The 25,286-nt window shown below is 34.0% G+C and overlaps 2 protein-coding genes across 2 annotated transcripts in view; both read left to right on the top strand.

The window, feature by feature from the left end:
* The window catches only part of LOC103312347 (B-cell lymphoma 3 protein), a 467,353-nt gene that overhangs the window by 404,255 nt on the left and 37,812 nt on the right, over positions 1–25,286 (top strand). The gene's annotated exons all lie outside the window — the stretch shown is intronic.
* LOC103314032 (uncharacterized) lies at positions 14,238–24,239 on the top strand. Its single transcript, XM_064359601.1, has 5 exons — positions 14,238–14,414; positions 18,089–18,133; positions 21,493–21,583; positions 23,601–23,728; positions 23,784–24,239. The coding sequence occupies exons 1-5, from the start codon at positions 14,238–14,240 to the stop codon at positions 23,991–23,993; spliced, it is 651 nt and encodes a 216-aa protein (XP_064215671.1). The 3' UTR covers positions 23,994–24,239.

Raw genomic sequence — 25,286 nt, forward strand, 5'->3', positions numbered from 1 at the left:
TTGTTAGCATACTCCTTGTAAACCTATTCAAGTTAATTTACTGATTAGTTTTTTTTGGTTACATACACGTTATAATCATAATAGGAGTAATTAAATATCAATTATTTTAAACAAGCTGTTTAGTGTTTATGTAATTACTAAATATCATTAGTCTGAGTTTAAAAAAATTCAAGTTGGCTATTTTTGGCGGTTTTTGTTGGAGAACTTGGCTATTTTGTGTGGAAATGACCTGGCAACACTTGTGGCAAACGTTGTAACCCTCAAAGTCAACAAAAATGGCGATTCAAGTGAAAAGTGAGAGAAAATAAAAATTGTTTTTCTAATGTTATTTTAAATATGCACAAGAAAATTCATAGTGTACGGTCATCAGGGCACTCAAAGGAATCGTTTGGCGTAAGTTTCAGCTTGAAAATCCAGAAGTAGTTAAAGTAAAAAATTACCACATTTTTTTAAGCCAATAAGAATGTGGCATTTTCTATTTCATCTTGATCTTTGAAAATCACTTAAACTGTCACAACTGTCACAAATTAAAACAACTGCCGCAACTTTGATGGGCCTCAAATTAATATCAGAAAATATAGCACCTAAAAGATTTGTCATCCAAAAAAGTGCTGGCGCGCATGCGTACAAATGCCAGCACTTTACAATATTTATTTAATTGTTTTAGCATAGTTCACACTAGGAAATAATTAATAATTATTAATTTATATTGTGAACCTTAAACTGAAACCCGAATCGTTATTTTGATAGTATCGGACCGGTATCAAAATTTTCTTGCTCATCTAGAACTGGAACCGTAACGGAACCCAAAAAACCCGAATGGAATCTTTATTTTGTTTGGGTTCGGGTCTCTGGTTGAAAATACTACACGATTAACGCTTTTAAATGTCTAAAAAGTGCTTATTAAAAATTTCATCCTGTTATTACGTGCGTTCCCAGAAAAAAAAACAATACCTCCAACTATACTACTTTATTACGTATAAAAAATATAATAACAAAAATCTAAATTAAAATTGTTTAAGATCCCCACAAATCCCATCTATGTCCCAGGAACATCCAAATAAAACTATGTAAATTTCAAAAAACCCTCCAACCCTCCCATTCCCGAACAAGTTTTTCAGTTAAACATGTATTAACGGCTTTAAAAGAAAATATTTAAGAATTACATGTGCAATCGCCATCAGGATGAGGAGTTCACAACAACACAAATATCGTGACTATAAGTCGCTCAGTGGGAAACATTCTTAAAATCGATAAAGCTGTTGTGGACAACTGCAATGCCAAAGTCTACTTGAATCTTGAATGGGATCTTCCGATCCATGCTGTACAAACTTTTGAAGTTCTAAACATTGTTAACAGAGTAGAGGACGCTAATTTATGTTTGGGTACAGGAATTAGCGACAAAAGGAGCCACCTTTGCAATGGTGAAAATAAACAAAAGAAAACAAAAAGATGTAAAACATGTGCGGCTTTAAGAAATAATTTACTTCGAGACATCAACAGAAAGACAAAATCTACAATACAAACAAATATGCGTAAGAAAAATAAAAAGCAGTTATATTTACGACCAAAAAGAAAAGAAAAAAGACAGACAAAGACTACTATCGAAATGAGTCAAATTTTGAAGGATCAAGATAGAATCGAAAATATAATTAATAAATTACCAGACAATAAACAAATGGTGGTTCGTACATGTTTTGGAACTGTTGGTTGTCCTATATTTGGCAAAAGATACTCGAAGGAATGGATCTACATGTGTATTCTTTTGAAAGAAGTTGCTTCCTCTGCTTGCACCGAGAATTCTATCTAATTACATCAGGAACATCGACAGTGCTTACGGATTTCAAAATAAATTGTTCGAACTTTTAAAAGAAAAAACCAAAAATATGTCGGAATTTGAACGACATGGAACGATAATGGTGGATGAATGTAAAATAACTCCACGCAAACACTTTGATAAGAATCGTTTGGAAGTAATAGGGTTTGTGGATTTGGGCGATTATACACCCAATAATCAACAAAATTAACTGGAAGACCACGTGCTCGTTTTCATGTTTCAGTCGTTTGTGGGTAAAAATATTCAAGCTCTTGCGTGCTTTTTGTCGAAAGGCAGCGTCAGTGGTCCAATTTTGGCAAAGCATGTTCTGGAAGCAGTTTTGTTATGTGAAATATCAGGGTTATTCGTGGACGTTGTTACCTCTGACGGATATTTGGAACAGAAACATGTGGAAATCTTGCAGTGCCGAGAATCCCGATACGCCGTAGATAATTCATCCTGCTTATCCAAAAAGAAAGTTGCGGATGTGCTCCAATTTTCCTTACTTGTTAAAATGCATTAGAAATAGTTTAGTTGGAAAAAAAGAGCTACATGTACCAGAAGGATGCGTTCGATTGAGCCATCTACAAAAATTAATCGAGTACGATGCAAAACATGAGTTCATGAGTGGTTAAATCAAATTTCAGGCATACTTAATTCGAATAACTGTTTTGACAGGCTATAACTGAATTCCAAAAAGCACCACGCTTTAGAAGATTTTCTTTTGTACCTAGAACTGTGGGAGTTAGTTGCAAAGGTCAGCTGATTACATAGATTATAATTAATCTATGAAGTTAAGCAGCTCTCACCCCGGTCATTCCTTTGATGGGTGACCGGATAATGTAATGCCAAAACATCGCAACTAACTCGTCTTTCGGAGGAGACGTTAAGCCGTCGGTCCCGGTCACTACTAGTGGTCGTTAGGTCAGGTCAGAGGCTGTAGATGCGACCTGTAAACTCTGGCACTTAGGTGATGGCATTACCACCATACGCATATTTTTTTTTGTGGGAGTCTTGTGCAGATCCACAATTCTTTCTAACCAAATCAACTTAAATGGGTTAAGGGCAACAATTAACACCACACTGAATCTATTACGTTATTGCTCAAGTGAGTTAGGATTCTGATATTTAATGACTTCTCGTATTAATCAAGATCGAGCACTTCTTCGAATTATTAAGATCTTGTGGTGGTGATAATAATAACTCTGAATCAATTCAGGTGGCCCAAATTTTCCGTTTACTTGCGTTATATTCTTTAATCAAACCAGTTAAAGGTAGCAACGTTAGTGAAAGTGGAATGCTCGATGTCTTAATCAATAATAGCGATATGATAAGTAATAAAGACAGAGCAATTCTTACAAAACAAGAAATGGATTTGAGATTGGACCAAGTTCTAGGGGAAGACATAGAGTCCGGTACAGCAGTACAATTTAATGATAATATGAAGGCATTTGCTTATGTTTGCGGATTTATTGTCCTCAAACACAAAAAAGAAAAATGCCAAGATTGCGTTAAAACCCTAATCGGAGAGGGCCTCGAATCCTATAATGAGTTTATCATTTTAAGAAGTAGGGGACATCTAACGTTCCCCTCAGCCAAACTTATATTGCTTCTTTAAGAAATTGAGATAATCATTTCTCCAAAACTAAAAGAAATTAGAAAAACGAGTTTGATTGACATTTTAAATGTACTGTGTCGGTACAAGGTTCATAATCTTATCGGATGTGAACATACGTCAGAAATGACAAAAAAAAATTGTATTCCTTTTTAAATTACTCGATTAACGATTTCGTGCAAAAAAGAAGCGCGGAAAAAGCTGCAGAATGCAGCTAACAGAAAAGACTTAGTAAACATTCAAAACTAGTATAGGGTGCCTTTATTAGTAAACATACTAATTTAGATTTGGCCAAATGGCCCAATAACTCATAAAATCCTGTTGTCGCATGAATTAAAACACGTTTGTTTAATGAGTATAACTATTTAATGAAGGAATAAACTAAAATTACAACAACTGCACGATTGTACGTTCGAGCCATTCTTCCCTGGTGCCGTAATACTTCTTTCTCCCGCCGGTAGCGCTCGGATCCAGCGACGTTGCCGCTGTGATCTGACAATCCCTTCTCCTTGGAAGAAGAAGATTGGAGGCTGCGTAGCATTGCCCGCGTCTCATAAGTTGGCACTCAGGATCTAAGCCAGGGGGTGTTCACTCTTTAAAAAAAGACGGGAGTAGGGATGTTAGTTAGTGGTAACATCACCGAAGCGTTGACAAGCAATCAAGAAAGATAAAATATATTACTGTCTCAATCATTTAAAAAATTTGTTGTTTGCGCATGTGTCTCCAACGGTTCACACTTGAGTACTGTCAAAATGGTGTGTCTCTGGTTGTGATGGGAAACAGAATCAATGAAACTATTAAATTTGTCGCAACCCTTGGACACTTCATTGTATCTTCAGGCGCAGAACAAAAACACATTTTTACAACAGACACACCAAACTTAGAGTTTTACAAGATCCTGAGGCTGATCACCTTGTGGTAATCCTTAGGTTGAAATGCGACATGTAAAACTCAAAGTTTCGTGTGACGGGTGTAAAACTGTGTTTTTGTTCATCAAATATATTTTATATTAGAATTGTCTAATACGGGATGGGTTTGAATTTCAATCCAAGCGATACAACTAGCGCTTACGTGACATTACCAGTAACTAGAATGTACAATTTGTGGTGGGGACGGCAGAGTCGCCAATATACAGCTACTATAAATTTCTATAATCTATGATCTAAGCTCTAGTTGTAACGCTATCTATACCTATGCAAATTGTATTTTTTTATTTCTTCATCGTCGTTCCATCAATCTACTATTATAATCGCATTTTAATTTTCGACGGTTCTTTTCAAAACCACAAAAATTTTCTAAACAAATGAAAAACAACGTTTCACAAGACTATCAACTAAAAGTAACTAACCACTAGCACGGAGTTGTAATAATAAATAATTGATTCTGAAAATGTGCTGCTGCGCTATGATATTTAACTAATAAAGTTGAATGATTGTGAGTAAAATAATTAGTACTGCCTAATTATATTAGTACTGCCTAATTATTTTTAGAATTTATGTACACATAAGGGAAGTTTAATTTAAATAGAATCTAGATAAATTTTCAAAATTTTTTTAACAGTTAAATAGCAGTCAAACCTAAAATTTATCTGAATTTTGACAAAAGTATTTAAATTTCCTTGATTATTAAAACCGACAAGACTTCCAATCGTTAAGCGGCACCGAATCACATTTTGTTGTAGTGTAACTTATAAGCTTGCAGCAAAAACCCGTTGGAACATTTAAGCAACACTAGGGTCCTGCAACGAATGCATTGAAAATAGCCTTGCATAACAGACCGAATTCCAAATTTCCAAAGTGCTTCACGATTGTACAAAAAATTCCGTTTCCTAGAGCGATACTGATTTTAGTGAAAATTGGTTTGATTAAAAAAAGTCGGAAGTAGGAATGTTAGTGGTAAGATCACCGAAGCGCTGACAAGAAATCAAGAAAGATAAAATATATCACTGTCTCAGTCATTTAAAAAAATTGTTGTTTGCGCATGTGTCTCCAAGGTTCACACTTGAGTAGAGTCCGCAAAATGACAGATCATCCACGGTGGTAGGAGTGCGCAGAGACGAAAACTCGTCACGGACGAGTCCAATCTTTAAATTAGGGGTGTTGGCAGGAAACAGTGGCGTGGCGTGTATTTACATCTGTAGGGAATTCGTCTTAAAGTTTAACATTTCAATATTACCAGTTATAGTAAAAATACCAGTAGAAACATTTTTTGCAATAAACGCGTTTTTACTCGTTACTCATTTATTCGACGTCTCTGCTTTGTATTAATAGGAAATCAACGTGTATTAGGAAATCGTAACTACTACAAATTATAAATCTCAAACCCTTCTTGATCATAGAATAGTTTTTTGCTACGCCACTGCTCAATCTCCCCACTCGATGAAGTACGCATTGGCTCCGCTTATCGTGGTCGTTTACAGAGTTTCCGAGCTCTAACCTAAATATGGAAACACACCAGTGGCGTCATAACGTATTCTGATTTTCTGCTTTGATATTGAATATTTTTGAATATTATAATTCTGAGCGCATGCCATAAGGTAGAATTAGAAGTATTTTAACTAAGGCATTTTTTTTAACTCGTATACATAAATTATTTCTGAAACTTGTAATGTTTTTTCAATTGTTTGCCCCTTGACTACGAGCTGCCATTGAACAAGTAAGCTTCCTCTTGTCCCTCACTCCTCTCGCCATTACATGTAGGCTTCAAACCACCTGCCTACAAACTCGCTTTACCGCGAGTCTATACGATTTATGGTCGAAGGTTAGCAAAATGCAAAAAAAATATTCAAAAATTCCAGAAGTAGCTAAAATAAAAATTTACTTCGATACTTTCTCCTGTATATTTCGACGCAAGAACGAAATTTTACCCATTCACAGATTAATTTAAGCCCAAAATTCACAATTTTTCCTATTATTCACAATTGTAAAGCATAAAGTTTGACGAATATTAACAAAACACTTGTAAATATTATGAATGAACCAATCAGAGAAGGGGTTCCTAAGGGTCAAATTTGCGTACCATCCGCTACTTCCCCTTGCCCCACTTGCATTTGTTGGCTTCACCAAAGAATATAAAGGTTAAGAAGTGACAGCGCCGTGTTATTTTGAGGAAACAAACTAATGCTGATAGCGCTACGTGCAGTCGGGTGAGAAACTAAATCCACCATATTGGAAATTGAAAAACCGCGCGCAATTTGAACATTGCGTATTTTATGTATGTACCCTTATTAGTTTGCATTACTGCTTTTGTACAAAAATTGAATAAATATACTCAAAGTTTGTAATACAACCTGTAAAATTATTATCACTAAACACGGGACTAACAAATTTACACTATTAAAAAAAACGGTTTTATTAATTATAGTTCTGCAAAATACATTCTAAAGTAAAACATATTGTGTAATTTTCTCATGCACAACTTAATTTCAACAGTCGACAAAACTAGCACTTTACTTTTCCGTTTTATAAAACACTTCCAGTCTCACACAACATTCAAAGTGCGCTTTAAGAAGGTACAGGGGGAATTTGAAGGCATATATATACACTCTGACTTCTTTCCATTCTTGAATAACTGCGTTCCGTGGTGAGACCTTCGACCATATATCATATAGACTGGGCAAGGTGAGATTTGTTTTGAAGCCAACATGTGCAGGTGGGGCAAGGGGAAATAAGGCTTGGTACGCGAATTTGACTCTTAGGTACCCCTTCTCTGATTGGTCCATTCAAAATATTTCCAAGTGTTTCGTTAATATTCGTCAAACTTCGTGCTTCACGATTGTGATTAAAGGGAAAAATTGCGAATTTTGGGCTTAAATTTACTTGTGAATGGGAAAAAATCTGGTTCTTGCGTCGAAATATACAGGAGAAAGTATTCACAAGGGGTATTCATCGGTAATGTCATCCGTAAGTAAGAAAATACAGGTGTTAACCTAAATCTGGAAACACACCAGTGGCGTCGTAACGTATTCTGATTTTCCGCTTTGATACTGAATATTTTTGAATATTACAACTCTGACGACATGTCATAAGATAGAATTAGAAGTATTTTAACTAAGGCATTTTTTTGAAACTCGAAAACTTAAATTATTTCTGAAACTTGTAATGTTTTTTCAATTGTTTGCCCTTTGACTACGAGCTGCCATTGAACAAGGAGTAAGCTTCCTCTTGCCCCTCACTCCTCGCACCCATACATGTTGGCTTCAAACAACCTGCCTACAAACTCGCTTTACGGCGAGTCTATATGATATATGGTCGAAGGGTGAGACAAATGCGATTTTCACACAAGAACCAACCTAAACGACAAGATGCTCACGACCACACATGACACAAAAAAAAACATTATTTTAAATAAACCGTGAATGTTGTCAACCGTGCGCACACTTCTTTTATTAATGTTTTGATTTAAAATAGTCGAGTAATTTATTTTTTGTCTGTGCTTTGTGGCGACATTTTGTTTTCACTACATTCACAATTCTTCTTGTTTTTTGTAGTGTTTTTCCATTCGGACTTTTATTTTAAATTGATAGTGCAGTCTCTAAAGCATATTTTTCATATAATATATGTACCTGTTACATTTTATGTAAACTATTTATTTTTTAAGTATACAGAGTCGCTAAAAAGTATTGTTACAATCAAATATTACAAAAACCATTTATTCAAACTTATTGAAATTTGGTATATTCTTAAGAGTATACAAATTCTATTGTCTCAGATACTTATCAAATTATTATCTCCATTTGTTTTTAGTATACAAGGCTAATTTGATATTTTTAATGGCACACTGGTCAAATTTAATACTTTTAAGAAGGGCATTTTTTCTGAGTTGTATTGTGTAATACATGCATACCTTAATTTGATGGAAACTTTAAACAAAAAATTTCGAACAAATAAAATTTTGAAAATTGTAAATTTTGTTAGCCTTTGAAATGTCTTTATCTATCGTTAGCTCTTTGCTGCTTAAAGATTGATAAAAAATAAGTAAAACTTAAAAAAGATTGTTACAATAACACTTTTAAAACTGAAAAAGAACACATTTTAATTAAAAAAAATAAACACAAAGTGATTTCCATTAACTTCTTGGTTTTTTGTCGCCATGATCAACCATCATGAGAACTTTATCGCTGTTTTAATATTTAACATGTAACATTGTTAAACTAATTATTGCACCCAAGTTTAATTTTTGGTTAATATAAAAGTGACAGATAGCTAATAACAGTATTTTCAAAGCTAACTTAATTTTACTTATGCAAAAATCTAGAATTAATTTTTTTATTTTTTACCTTTTAAAGAAAATAAAGGTAGGTATTATGTTACATCACTAAATTCAGAAAAAAAATGCTGTATTAAAAACTGATAATTTGACCTTTCGTGCCACTTAAAAAAATCACATTAGCTTTGTAATTTTAAAATAAATGACGATAGAAATTTGAAATTTCAGGGTTCTTTGTTAACTGTTATGAAAATATTTAACTGTATTATGGATTCAGTATGTATAAAAAGTATGGACTTTTTAGCGGGCCTGGATACATTAAGGTTGACAGCTATTTGGGTAAGGTAAGGTTAAAAAGTATAATTAAAATTTAATACAGAAATAAACTAATTCGAATTACGGTTATTTTGCATAGACCAATGTCAAGTTAATCGCGAATTTATATTTTTTGCGATTAAAACGTTCTGTAGACCGGCCCTTTGTGTTTTAAATATTTGATATAGTTATATTTTTTGTCATGTAATTGTTATCAACTTATCTTGATCAAAAAAATGTCAAAATCTGTTAAGGATCCAATGTAAAACCACAAGAATCCTTGTAAATTAAAACAAATCACACTAATGTGCTTTTTCATCCAAGTTAAAAAAGTGATAAAGCCTAATGTAATTATATATCCAAATGATCACATGGTATCTGTATAAATCATTTGGATATATAATTACCTAAAAATTTCAAATGCACTGTTGTCATTCTGTTCAAAAGTTTGAAATAGAATTTATAACCATGGTTAGCAAAATGGCCGTCGTTCTTTGTTAGTTATTGTTTAAAGTTAAGTCTTCTGTAAAGTTATTTCACTTGTAAAATCCATCCTAACTGTACAATAACAATCCTTAAATAGTTAGACGTAGCTCCATCACAAAAGGGTACTGTAGAAGGGTGTGATTAAGTAACCCGATTCAGGGCCTTTGTTCGTGCATGCGTTTTCCTGTTTTTCGATTGAGATGTAGTTCGTGAGTCCAAGCAAACCACAATTGTGAATTAGTAGAATTATAAATTAATTACTTCTACTTTTTAATCAACCCTGCTACGGGGCGCCCCCAGATTGCACAACCCCTATCAAGTTACAGTTACAATTTATTCTAAACTTGAGGTAGCGGTATCAATTTCTAATGAAATCCCATGCAAGCAAATGCTCAATTGTAATACATTGTGATTCTACTAACCCACAACAGTGTTTTACTTGAGCTCACGAATTACACCTCAATTGAAAAACAGGAAAAAGCATGATTGTACAGCAATGGCGTCCAGCACGGACAAAGGCCGGGATCTGACTACTTAATCCTAGCTTTCTACAATACCTTTTTGTGATGTAGATTCGTCTAACTATTTGAGGATCGTTATTTTATAGTTAGGATGGATTTTACAAGGGAAATAACTTTACAAGACTTAATTTTAAACACTAACTAACTAAGAACGGCCGCTGGTGTCTAGCTGCCATTGTCGTCTTATTGTCGTTTTGTCTTAGCCAATCGAAGCTTGCGATTCTTTTGCGCACACTCCACTTCCACTCACTTCACATTTGTTTTAACATTTCCAACGAGATTTGAATTTTTTTGAAATTTGAAGTTTGAAAAACCGAGACATTACGCTATCTTTCTGAGGATGCTCCAAATCTTTTTTTTATATTTGGACTACTGAAGACCTGCTAGATTCTTTTATATGACCCAAAATTGCTTCGAATTGTTAATTATGAAGTAAAAGGGGGACCTTCACCAAGTAATAACAAATATTTGAGCCAGCCGGTTCCGCAAATTTTATTGCATCTTTAGAAGCTACAACAAAAAGTTACATTGTATGTATTTGTTAAAAAAATAAAGATTTGTCAAATATAAGGGACATTACAAAACACGTTAAAAATTATTAATAAAACCAAATAAAATCAAAAAACATTTTTCGATAAAAAATAGGAAAAAACAGATATATCAAAAATTATAACGGTAAAATTTTGATATTGCATTAGCTTTTGTGAACATAAAGAAAAGTAACCTTATAATTTATAATTTCAGGATAAAATTAAATGTACACATCCAAAATTAAGGGGGAGTTGCCTGTAACTGTAAGTTCAGAAGTTCTATGGTGTTGTGATTTCCAGTAGCCAGATTTAGCGTCGAACCCCACGCACATGGAAAGTATTTATTGTGGAATTGCTATCATAGTCATGTAATTCTTCTGTAATATGCCTTGCAAATAAAAAGTTTGGATGTAATGTGCCTATTTCTTTAAGATATTCCTTCAATCTTGTTTTGAACATGCGATGGGATTTTTCTACGTATGTTGCATTGCATGTTTCACACATAAGAAAATATACACCACATTTTTCTTTCACATCCATTTCATCTTTTTTATTCAAAATTTTTGATCCAGTTTTTTTTAAACTTTGAAATGTCATTAAATCTTATAACAGTAGGTGGAAGGTAAAGGTGATTTTCGAAATTGTTTTTCAAGTTTTTCAACCTTGAACCCTTCTTCAGCTAGTGTAAAATGAATGAATGGCGTTTTTTCTGTAACAAATGGTCTATAAGTAGTAACTAGATTAAAGTCATTCTCTTTAATGCTCTGAACTCGAAATTTTGAGACAATGTAGTATACTTACAATTTTTGTCGACAACCATATTTGGATGCTTTTTTACTTGTACAAATACGTCAGAATTAGGCTTACTGAACTGATGATCTCCTGAAAAATAAATAAAATACATAAACATTACATATAATAATTGATATTAGTAAAAATAAAGTAAAAAAAAATTTTCGGACCTAGCCAAATTTTTAGATACGTAATAATTGTCAAGTTGGTAGTTTTATCTAAATTGAAAAAATGCCCAAGTGCTCGGTCCACCACGTGACACTCGCAATATCTAAAATTCTTATGAAATTTAATTTATTATTCTGGATTTTTTGTGGAGGTCAAATTTGACAATTTCAAAGAAAATTTCACAAAATTTCTACTGTAAGCGGCTTTTAAGACTCAAATAATAACACTTTATAATTCACCACATCACTCTTTCAAATCAGAAAGCTTGGTAGAATGGAATTTAGTAAACAGCCGTCTGACTGACAATGACTTTACAACTCGGTGTATGCTATTTCGCCGTCCTCTTTAAATATTGAGGGGTCAACTTAACGGTAGCCCCTCAAAATGTAAAATTGTAAAATCCAACTGCATTTCTAAACAGTTCTCGACAAGTGCTAAAAGATGCTGTATAGTATTTGAAAATGCTGCAAAAACAACCCTAAAACTTGGGTCGCATTTACAGGTTGTATCAGAAATTGTTTAAATTATCCGTTTCTAACAACGAAAATAGTTCGGCTCTCTTATTTTTGTATCCATAGGCGGGTACATGTTTCAGTATGTTATCTTTTTCCAAGTTATTTGTAAATTTGCGAATTTTTTTATTGAAAAATTACAAATAGAAAAGATGTTTTATTTGTTGAGCTCTGTTTCCTGTTAAAATTAAGACATGTGTTTTTGTTACACTCTGTACACATAGGGCACGGCCAACTAAGTAATACTATCGTAATACCTTTTTTCTAAAAATACTTGACAAGTGCTGAATAATATTTAAAAAATGCACTATAAGTAAACTCAAGACCGGGCATTATATGTACATTGTGCTGCATTTTGTTGTTTTGTTTTGTCTTTTGTTTTCGACTTACAAACAAAAGTTGACATTTTAGCGAAATCTTAAAAAATTCATATCTTCCATATTATCAAAGATACACATTTGAAACAAAAACATTATACAGGCATTTTTGTACAGAGAATTTAATAATATTTTCAGCGATTTTTTTAACGACTCATTTAGCTGTAATAACATAAAGTTGTATTTTTTTAAATGGAAATAAAAGGTGGCTATAGCATTTTTGAAAACAATATATTTTTTGATTTGAAAGACATATATGAATGTATGTTTGAAAAATTGTTTTTATGAATTTTGAAATAAAAATTATTGTAACTATTTTTTTACACTTGTTAATGGTTGGCTATAAAAAAATAAACATATTTTAAAGAAACATTTAATGAACAAACAACAGTAATTAACTAATTAAAAAACAACATAATTCCGGTATTTGCAATTATAATAGGTGTTCGAAAAATCCTCCATTCACATTACAGCATAATTGGCATCGTTTTCGAACACTATTCTACAGGGTTATTCGTATTTATAGGACAATAAATGAACCTCAAAAAAGACCTATAAAATGATGTCAATTGAGATTGTAACTCGTGTCCTATCAAAACTGACAAGTATTTTACAGCTCTGGAAAGTAGGGGTATGGTAAAATGTTTTTACACCATAACTTTAGAATAATTTGATAACATATTACAAAGCTTGGTAGACTTACTAAAGAGAACATTCCCTTTAATCTGGTAAATAAGAAAACTGGATACTGGAGCTGGTTTCCGGTTGCAGGATTTCCGGGTCACATTTTTTGTGTTTTTCTAATTTTTTGCCCTCTTAATACTAGTTTTTTATTGCTTAAATCGATGAAGCAATTAATCACGAATAAAAAAGGAATAACCTTCTACACCACGAAAATGCACCGTTTAAAAGTTATTTTAATTTAAACAAAGACTTGCAACTTACAAAAATCAAAAAGGTATGAATTTTGAGTAGACGATATCCGTAGCAACAAGAGTGCATCTGCACTCAAGCTCCTATCAGGCACTTGTCAACTTTAACTTTAGTCAACTTAGGGCTCTAAATTCAAAATATTTAATAAAAGAGTTTACTTTAGCCTCTTTACATAACCTACAATAAATCTGAACTAATTTGGTAGCATTTACAAGTGCGCAGCTTTCTTCCGTGGCTCCAAGTTTTGAACCTATTCTAAACTTATGAAGAATCGGTAAATATGCACAGCACCCAACGAAAACAATATCAGGTACTTACTTTTTCTGTTGTTATTAACCTTGGGATGGTGACCAATTTGTAGAAAAAGATTTGGGCACCTAAGCCAAACACAGCGTCGTTCTGAAAAAAACAAATTAATAAAGTCAAGTATAGCGGGTGATTAAAAAATGTGTGGCATAACTTTGACCACGAATACTTCTCGACCCACATTAGAAAAACAGAAAAAATATATTTCCAAAAATCGGGACGCAAAAATGTATTTTTAGGAATATCATTTTTATCGTTATCGTTTAAAATGATTATGAAAATTTATATGTCAAGGGACAAGACACTCATTGACATAATGTAAAGACAGCCTTGTAAAAGCTACACATTTCTGGCAATGAAGGTATTTGCACTACTATTTCCAATCCAAATTCATTTGTGGTATAAATGACGTTGCATAAAAGAACTTCATGACACAAAAACTGAAAAAACCTTTCCAGATTTCTTTAGATATGTTAACAAAAATTTTGAGTCAACAATGATAATAAATCTGGCAACACTTGGCACAAACCACTGTTGTTCAGAAGAAACCATGGTTACGCAGATTGCACATAATGTCATTAAAATTTTTGTTTTGTCTGATAACGGTAATTTTTCAGTTACAAAAAGTGTCAGTGAAGGATTAAAATGTTTTCCTACTATGAATATTGTGACTTGTGTTTGCCGTTTGGTGAATACGCTGGAAATGCAAGTGATGACGCTCGTCAGTATGCCGTACGAAGGCATTCAGACGAAAACTCTTTTCATAGACTGGACCAAAGGATGCGATCAACTGGTCGTTTGGATCTTTTACCAAGGGAACTTGGTCGGTCCAGAGGTACGAAAACGAGGTGCGAATTGAAGAACTCGTGAGGAGTTGGTGAACCGAAATCATGCCGCTAGTGCTACGATCACTCCAGAAACATTACAAACGGTGCATGCCAAAACTTTGAACATTTGTTATAATTTTTTAGTCCTTTATTTATTGGTAGTTTAAATTGTTTAAAATATCATTTCAATAAATAGAGCTATTCTCCGTTCTGTTGCATTCAATAACATAAATAAAAATTACAATAATGGGAGAGTTAATCCGACTAACAACAATACTACAACGTCGTAACCATGGTTTTAAAAACTAGAAATTAAATATGTTTAACACATTTTAATGGTATCCAAGACTTTAATTATACAGCATGGTCCACTAGATTACTAGTTATTAAATGAGCTTGAAATTTTTTTGGGGCAACCAACATTACACTTCATAGATAACGTGGATAGGAAAATACTTGGTTTATTACATAAAATATAGTGACTACACAGCACTTCAACATTAATTTAATAAGTCAAATCTAGTGTCAAACCTTGCTGAGTTTGTAAATGAATTTAGTGAAAGAAACTTTTGTACTAAAATGTTTAGCAATGGATCTCATTTATGGAGAATATTTGAAAAATGCTTCGTAGGCTGCATATTTATATATGTATAATATCCAAATAAACGGGCTCCGTGAAATAGTTTTCAATCACGTTCAAAATAAACTGCGGGAAAAATGCCCCCCAATTAAAAAAAATTAAAGAATGTAGGAACATCAGCTGAAAATGAAGCTACAGATGCTGTACTTATTGATAAAAATAGATGGATAGGAAAGAGTTCCATCTATCCTTGGCTCTCTAGAATCCCGATGTGGCGCCTGATGATTATTTTGTGTGGGGAGTGCTTAAAAAAAGGCTTTATAGTGCACCTATTGTCGATCGGAAACATTTAGAAAACCAAATTGTAGAAGAGTGTGCAAATATTGCGTCTAGAACACTTGTTAGTGCGAGAGGATCATTCTTAAGAAAAACTGATGCATGATAAGGAAACTGTGCTCAGATCTGTAAATTAGTGTAAATATCTTTCAGATTAAATTTGAACATTTTGAATGTAAATCAATTTATTTACGTATGACTAAATAAAATTCTAAAACTGGAGTAATATCAATATGACTGATTTAAATTTGTCAAAAATGAAAACATGATTATAATGTTTGATTAATTGAAACCAAATATTTTACTTACCACGTAATCTATGGAATATAATGTTGGTTGCGAAGTATTTCGGACAATTTGCTGCGTTGCGTCGTTCAGTAACAACAAAGAGTCAAATGGTTGTCTTTGTTCAATAAAAATTTTAAAGTAAATAAATATAAATATGCGTATGGTGGCAATGCCATCACCAAAATGCCATAGTTTTCAGGCCGCTTCTACAGCCTCTGACCTGACCTAACGACCACTAACTAGTAGTGAGTGTGACCGACGGCTTAACGTCTCCTCCGAAATTCGAGTTGGTTGCCATGTTTTGGCATTACATTGTCCGGTCACCCATCCAAGGAATGATCGGGGTCAGTGCTGTTTAACTTCATAGATTAAATATAATCTATGAAATTAGCTAACCTATGCAACTAACTAAAAAAGAAAATAACGAGCAAAAACGAGTTAATGTTTGTTTACTCCTTCTGAGCTGTGAGTCGCCTCAAATCAATTTTCAGTAGAGTTGCTTCCGCAAATGTTCAAACGAAGTTTATAAAAAAGTACAATACAGGCTGGTCAATAAACATGAAATTTTTTTGAAGCAACCAACATTACATTTCATAGATTACGTGGTTAGTAAAATATTTGGTTTCAATTAATCAAACATAATATTCATATTTTCATTTTTGACAAATTTGGCAACAGTTTCCGTATCATGTATCAATTCTTCTTAAGAATGATTCTCCCGCACTAGCAAGTCTTCTAGCCCTGCGTTAGTTCGGTTTTATAAATGTTTCGAATCAACAATGGGTGCTTTTTTTTAAAGCTTTTTCTTAAGCACTCCCCACACGAAATAATCAAAAGACGTCAGATCGGGTCTTCTAGAAACTATATAAAAATTATAATAAAAACAGAGCGAAACTGTAAAATTTGGTGAGTATGGTCGATTGATTAATCAATTAACTAATGTTAAGGTAGTAAAAGTATTTCACGTAATATGCCATGTATCATGAACACAGTTCACGTGGTGTGATATACCAGGATTTGGGATGGTTACGGTTAATAAATCCTTTAATGTTGTGTTGTGTAGTTGTTGACATAAATACTCAACAACCGTTTTTACTGAGCTGGTTGTTTTATCCGCTGGAACAGCCTGACAAAAAAATTTCAATTACACTACATTCCATTGCCGCGAATAATTGGATAAACCAATATACGGAAAACCAGAACAATCGTATGAAAACCTGAAACAAATTGGAAACCGATTTTCTCAAAGAATTCGGCGGGGAGGACCATGAGCGGACGATCAAGTTAAAATTCGATGCCCGGCGTCATGGGCCGTGCGAAGATATTAAACATTATTACTTCGATCTCGTGCCACTATCAAATGAAGTCAACCCCAATGTGTCATTTGATATGTTTCGAGATAAATTCGAGGCCAGAATAACACACTTATTACGCCCTCGGGTGCAGTATCAGAAATATGACATGAGCTGAAGGAGGTGGTCTTTAAGGTAAGTAGTATCTGAGGTAGTCATGGATGCTGAGGAAGATGTCTCATTTTTCACGTAGAATTAAAAAAAAACAGAAAACAGAAGACGATACACACACGGCATTGAAGTTAGAAGAAGACCAAAAAACGATAATCCATATTGTCACATACGCGGAAATCGGGTTAGTTTTGTCATTACCTAATATTCCGTAACAAAAATTATGTTTCGAAAAGAGGTCTGGGTTGCGATGTGTTTCATAAGTGTAACACAGAAATATTATCAATACTGTCGAGTCAGCTTCTCGAAGCATAATAAAAACGCGGAATATTAGGGAGTCCAGTTTAGTCGAGTGAAGTCCTGATTAGTTCGAGTTCATTCCTGTTTAATCGGGTTTGTCATTTTTCGAGTGTTTGCTGTGCTAAGTGTGACCTGTGCCCTTAAAATGATCGTCCCTAAGATGTAAGTACATTTTTGCCAATCTATTCATTGTGTAAATAAGCCTTTTATATAAACCACCCACATGCCTTTTAATCCCACCCTGTGACAGTATGATGCGTTAGGGTCCAGATCCAATAGTAATTACAAATCTGATAATTATCGTAAGTGGGACATTACCAGAACAAAAGACAATAAACCCAGGTACTACAATTGTAATAATAACTATCACAAGGACAAAAGATAAAACACCAGAAAAAACACAAGGAACAATTCCCTATACTAGGAAGGGTGACCGAACCGGAAACAAACTTCCGAGTCACTTTCCACAACGAAAACCAGGGAGGAAAAGTAGCACAAACATTTTAACGGTTAAGATCATACCGAATGATAAATACGTAGATACAGTACTACATAAAGGACAGTAAACAATTTATTCAGTAGGGACATAAATAGGAATAATCGGGTAAATAGTGACAACCAGATAATCATTTTGACGGTAGGAGGGCACTCCATCCCTACATTAAGGGGACGAGTCCAATTGGTTCCCAAATTCGGTAATCATCTCTAATTATAGTCAAATTGGATCCCGGGGATGGTCGAATTGTTTCCCGGCGGTCAGGTAGGTAGGTCAGATAAACGGATTAAAGTATTATAATAACAGGAATGGCATTTTAAGTGTATGAATAAATTCACAAGTTTAAAAACATAATATTGAAGTAAAATCCATAGCCGAATCTCCTCGCTAAGTTGAAAAATGTTAAATTGTTTTTGTAATTTGTCTCCATTTTGATGCTTTAATGGTATAAGGGTGCACAGAACTTAAAATTGACAGACAATTTCTAAATTGTCTAGCAAATGATGTAAAACCGAACAAGAACTAGAACTCTAGAGCCAGAACAACAATTTTTGTTTAATACTTGACACATATCTAAGTTCTCTCAATTTTTTTTTCTCGGAGCACATTGGACCCTATCTGTGAGAATTCAATCTTTAGTGCCCAACGTAATAAAATTAGTAAACTGAGAAACAACTTATTCTTGGCACAGAAGTTCTTCGTCAATCTAGGACACGGATCAATTTTGTCGAACATAGCATAATGTTACAAAACAATGACTAAATTATAAAAATTTAACTTTATTTGACGTTCATTTGACTTTGAAAAATTTCTCCTTAATGATGGTCGTTTATTGTCATATTCTCCAGGTATCTACTGGCGGAAATAAGCACTGCCATGTATCATACCCTTGATCAGGTAAAATTCTGCCATCGCTGCAGCTATCATAAAAGAGATTTACCAATGGCTGCAACTTTCATGCACGTATGATTTGTCCCAAATTGTCCAAAATTTATAATTTTTTGATTTTGGTCAAGTGCAAGCCTCTATTTAAATTAACTATTAAATGGTGCATTTTAGCGGTGTAAAAGATTATACCTTTTTTATTCGCAATTGATTACTCTATCGATTTAGGCAATAAAAAAGTAAGAGGGTTAGGAGGACAAAAAATTAAAAAAACACAAAAAATGTGACCCGGAAATACTGCAACCGGAAACTGGGTGAATGTATCCGTTTTCATAACTACCAAATAAAAGGTATTTGCTCTTTGGGAAGTCTACAAAGTTTCGTAAAATTTGATCAAATGGTTCTAAAGTTATGGTGCAAAAACTTCTTTCCATACCCCTGCTTCCCAGGCCTGTAAAATTCTTATTAGTTTTGATAGGACACGAGTTACAATCTCCATTGACATCATTTTATAGGTCCTTTTTGAGGTTCATTTATTATCTCATAAATACGAATAACCCTGTATAATCCCCTTAATGTTTTAAGGAATTTCAGTAAATGAATAATGAACGAAAATAGAAATTTTATTTAAATAGATTTTCCAGGAATTTAAGATAACACTGTATAAAAGCAATAGTGTAACGGATTTTAGAAATAGTAAATTCCCAAATGGAAAATTGCCTTTGGATTTTCAATATGGGAGCAAAGTCTTTGATGATGTCGGTAAATCCCTCTGCTTATAAATTGATTTAACAATATATCTGAAAATGATTTTAAAATTGTTGATGACAATCATAGTTGATAGTTGTGTAAATACCCTACCCAAAAAATGTTAAGAAACTATAATTTTAATCATTTTAATATCAAACAAATGATTACTTTTGTTGGTAAAGAATATTAATCAAATATGTTTTAACATAAATTTGCGACCAGAAGCTTCATTTTTGATTTAAGTTCGGGTTTTCTCTTTTTTATATCAGAAACTTGCGTTTTTTGACACGTTTTTCGCACTTATTCAATATTTTTCTTTAGTCAAAATTTAGTTAATTTTGTTAAATTAACCGATTTGTATTTATAACGCCTGATATGAGCTTAGAAGTATTTATTAATCGATAATACCATGCGATCGTTCGAATTTGTAATAAGAGTAGGCGGCTTTTTGTCTTTGTGTTTGATAAATTAGTGCAAACTGAAGGAAAAAATGTATTCTAATTGAATATTATCATAAGAAACTTTATTACTTGACTCTTCAACTTGATTAATTATGATAATCAGCGTTTTCATACAGGTTCGAAAACTAATAAAGTCTACTGTGATTATAAATTTATAAATTCAAATAATTACATGGTGCGGATAAAAACAATGTCAAAGCTACATTCGACAATTTAGGGAAACGCTAAATGAGCCATAGAATCACGCTTAGACAATAAAATATGAATAAAAAGCATAAATAAGTCGAAAAACTTATAAAAATTCCCTCCGAATTCGCTCTTTGTACTTGTCCCAAAACACAGCGTGATGTCCTACACAATTTGCTTATGTTACCTGAACCCCAGATTTGGACGTGGCTGCAACTTTCATTTTAGATTTTGCGACATCATGACTATCGCTGCAATTTAGAATCACCGCACTATTTTACGTACATCGGCTACGAACTGTATGGCACCCTAGCTCCATAAAAAACACTATTTCGAATTTAATTGGACGTAGGGTATGCTTCCTATTTTTTATCATTGTAAAGCAAAATGCAATACAACAATAAAAAATAAAGCCAAGGTCGCTCAAGGTCATATTTTTTATTTAAACAAACTTTCAAGGCTATATCTACAATCTAGAGGCTTTTAGAACGAAATGCAAAAAGCAATCAAAAATTCCAGAAGTAGCTAAAGTAAAAATTTACCAAAAGCTCTTAAAAACAAAACCTTACCTTTGGTTGTGTCGAACAACTCCATCTTGGACTGTTGGTAGATATGGTGTGTAGAATCGAAGAGTTATGTTAAATAATCACACAATTATTTATATTTCAGAAAATAGAATAATTGCACTAATGTTCAAGTGAGTTTGGTATACCGTGAGATTTTATCTTAAATGGCACGCGTGCATCGAGAATAAGGAAACGACGCGACACCTGTACCCTATCTGAGAGAAGCGAATCTACCTATCTACCCTTCGTTTTTAGCGAAAGCGCTACCTAACCTTGAAAGAACGAACTAACTCAATAATAGCGCAAAGTTCTAACAAGATATTTTATTTATTTTCCAAATTTAAAGGATTATAAATGTTAAATTTTTCTGTACTCATGCACTGTTACAAGACATTTTAATAAAAAAGCATCTGTAACAGTTGCAATAGAACAAAAACACTTAACATCGCTTAATAAAAAGAAAGAACGTCGTTCCAATAAAAAATTATTTAAATAAAATAATAACGTGCTGGAATGTGTAAGCAAAATTAGTTCAACTCAAATTATTCTTTATGAACATACTCAGTAGTAATGTATGTAAATACATTTTCCAAATATACATAATGATCCAGAAAAACGGAGTATATTGGTATGCTTTAAAATGTAGCATAATTGCCTATTTTAACAATTAAATATTTTCAATAAGTAATTTGCGTTATTTATTTGGAACTTATTCTTTCGATAAAATGAACTTTCGGTCGTACCGACGGGGGTGCGCAACTCACTTGTGTCACAGATTAGAGAGGTTGTGCTTGTGTTCTGTCAATTGTCGAAACTGGAGAACAAAGGAATCGAGTGTGGTAGCGTGAGGACGCAGAAAAAATTAGGTGAGTTGATCTCACAGAGTATTTATCGTTAATAATTAATCTTAAGTACAATTGATGGTAATTTTTTACTTTAACTACTTCTGGATTTTCAAGCTGAAACTTACGCCAAACGATTCTTCTGAGTGCCCTGATGACCGTACACTATGAATTTTCTTGTGCAAATTGAAAATAACATTAGAAAAATAATTTTTATTTTCACTCACTTTTCACTTGAATCGCCATTTTTGTTGATTTTAAGGCTTCGACCATATATCATATAGACTCGCCGTAAAGCGAGTTTGTAGGCAGGTTGTTTGAAGCCAACATGTATGGGTGCGAGGAGTGAGGGGCAAGAGGAAGCTCACTCCTTGTTCAATGGCAGCTCGTAGTCAAGGGGCAAACAATTGAAAAAACATTACAAGTTTCAGAAATAATTTAAGTTTTCGAGTTTCAAAAAAAATGCCTTAGTTAAAATACTTCTAATTCTATCTTATGACATGTCGTCAGAGTTGTAATATTCAAAAATATTCAGTATCAAAGCGGAAAATCAGAATACGTTACGACGCCACTGGTGTATTTCCAGATTTAGGTTAACACCTGTATTTTCTTACCTACGGATGACATTACCGATGAATACCCCTTGTGAATACTTTCTCCTGTATATTTCGACGCAAGAACCAGATTTTACCCATTCACAAGTAAATTTAAGCCCAAAATTCACAATTTTTCCCTTTAATCACAATCGTGAAGCACGAAGTTTGACGAATATTAACGAAACACTTGGAAATATTTTGAATGGACCAATCAGAGAAGGGGTACCTAAGAGTCAAATTCGCGTACCAAGCCTTATTTCCCCTTGCCCCACCTGCACATGTTGGCTTCAAAACAAATCTCACCTTGCCCAGTCTATATGATATATGGTCGAAGTTTTAAGGGATACAACCGGATACAACGTTTGCCACCAGGGTGTGCATGCGTTGCGTGTGCTTATTTCTGATTGGTTGTTATTGTTTAGCTTCAACAGGTAAGAATCGCACCTGCGTGTTTGTTATGATTATAACATCTTCGGGTATTCCCAGAATAAATTTAAATGACGTATTATACCTTTTTCATTAAAAAGTAGGTGTATTTTTTCATATTTTGCAATTTGAATTTATGTCTCTGTGCTCTGATTGGCTGATTGACGGAAGTGAGGATGCGTTGTTGCATTCCCGCATTTCCCTTCATGCAATTTACCAACAACACTACTCTATTACTATTTTACTTACTAGTGGTGAACAAGGTATTTTTTTTGTGAGTGCTACGTTCTCGAGGTTAATTTACCACTCGTGGTGTATATTTGCTTTTAGTTAGCTGGGGCGCAGCCCCAGCCTCCGGCCACGAACTGTACGGCACCCTAGCTCCATAAAAAACACTACTCAAAGTGTCGAGTTCCACGTTTTCTTGTTTAATTGGTCGTGGGGTTTGTTTCCTGTTAGTTAACTGGGGCGAAGCCCCAGCCACGCGCAACATAATTCCATAAAAACCACTATTCCACGTTTCGAGTTCCACGGTTTCGAGTTTAATTGTTCGTGGGGTATGTTTATTTTTAGTTCGCTGGGGCGAAGCCCCAGCCTGCACCCTACGACCTGTACGCGCTGTAGCTCCATAAAAATCACTATTCCACGTTTCGAGTTCAACATTTTCGAGTTTAATCGTCTGTGGGGTATGTTTATTTTTAGGTCGCTGGGGCGAAGCCCCAGCCTGCGGGCTATCATCTGTTGGCGCCTTGCCTCATTTGTAGTTACATTTACGGTTAATATCATTTATTAGAGTGTTAATAAAATTTAAAAAGTCTAGGTCAAGGTCATTCAAAGTCGAATTTTTTGAAAACGGGGGATTTGCACAAACTTTCATGGTCATATCTTTGATCTAGAGGCATTTTTAAAGCAAAATGCAAAAAACAATTTTTCAAAAATCCAGAAGTAGCTAAAGTAAAAATTTACCCATAACGATTCCGTCACATGTGTAGAATACTCCCTCAATGGTGAATTTCTAGCGTCATATTCCGAAGACCAAACCTTGCTCATATGGGTGACCAAGCAGTCCCAGATGGGGACCTGTCTCGAAATGAGGGCACACTTATCCCCAATCCGGTGCCGGGCCTTCTCCCCCCAAGGCAACCAGGTACCCTTGTCCCAGCCCCCTTAATTACCAAAATTCTAATAAAAAAAAACTCTAGATACTAACAGGATCCAACGACAAGTCAATCAAACTATGGTCGGTAACACGCAAACAACTACTGAAATCATTTGTGGGGCACACTAGTTGGGTCCGCAGTCGCCAATATGCGCCAGACGGCCAGAAAATTGTCTCATGTGCTGACGACCAAACTGTCCGCTGCGGATGTGTTGTTTGGTGTTGTCGGGTTTGTGGTTTCAAACCAACGTAATATGGCCGTCAAAAGTAGCAGTTCTGCTACATCATTGAGGCAAATAATTTAGCCAAAAATACCGTAAAGTGTTTACACCACAGCAGTGATAATTGCGAATTTAGTGAATTTGGACCTATCGGTGTAAAAAATCCGACCGGGGATGAAGATAACAGTGCGAAATCTCTATCAAAAAAATTTCATTATTCACATAGAGCCGTCTAAAACGGTAGGCATTTTCCCCCCCGAAAATTCCTTTTAATCAAATTCCTTTCCAGGACAATGGCTTAAAACAACAAATCGAAGCCGAAAAGGGCAAAGAGTACCGATGGAACTACCAGAGAGACTAATCTACAGAGGTGAGCACACCGGCACCAAATCCCTCGTAAACAGCCCCCTTTTTAGGCAAAATCATAAAAGATGAGGCACCACTATCAACATCGACGAGGACAAATTTATCGTAATTATGGTCTCAAGACCCGACTCTGGCACCACCGAAGTGGCCAACAGTGGCGACAACTCCGCCACTTAACCCAGGTTTGTGCCCCCTTTGAGGGGCCTTTAAATGTTATAACTTTGTTATAGAATTAAAACTTCTTTTAATAGAAAAACCTCTGTTTTATTGCATTTTTGGACGCAACTTTTAATATTGATGATTCTGGCCTAAATTTTTGCCAGCTTTTGAAATACTACATTTTTTTTATCAAATGTGTCTCACAAAAACTACGACAACTAGAGAAATAACGCCAATTTAAAGAGAAAAGTTAAAGCTTCGTAAATTCTTGTTAAATTGATAAACAATAAAGTGTATAAAAAGGAATTTAAATTAAAATGTTAATTTTAGCCACAATGCATATTATTCATAAATACATATTGAACTTTTTACTGTTATAATGCCCCAGGCGTAAAACCATTAAGATCTTTGGTAAATCTTTTTTTTTTTTAAACATTGCGTGGTTAATGCTTGAAAACAGTGCATTTTACAAAATAATTGCAAGAGAATTGTATGGACGAAATTTTTCGAGTGAAAATCGCAAAAATTATGTTTAATTTCCGTCAAATTTTGTTGATTCTTCGGTTTGGTTGAAAAAAAAAATACGGGTATTTTCGTTTTTTGTTGAAAAATTTCCCAAACATTAATTTTCGGTTTGTCTTAGCAATTGAGTTTTTAAACCTAAAATTTTAACCCAAAAGCAGAACATGATTTTCGATTTGTTTAACGAAATTTAGCTCAAAAATGAGCTAAATCGAGAGAAACTAACACCTGTTTTTATTTATTTTGTGATTTTTAGGTGTGTTTTGGCAAGTTCTTGT

Source organism: Tribolium castaneum, chromosome 11, assembly GCF_031307605.1.
Source record: "Tribolium castaneum strain GA2 chromosome 11, icTriCast1.1, whole genome shotgun sequence".
Taxonomy (NCBI): Eukaryota; Metazoa; Arthropoda; class Insecta; order Coleoptera; family Tenebrionidae; genus Tribolium; species Tribolium castaneum.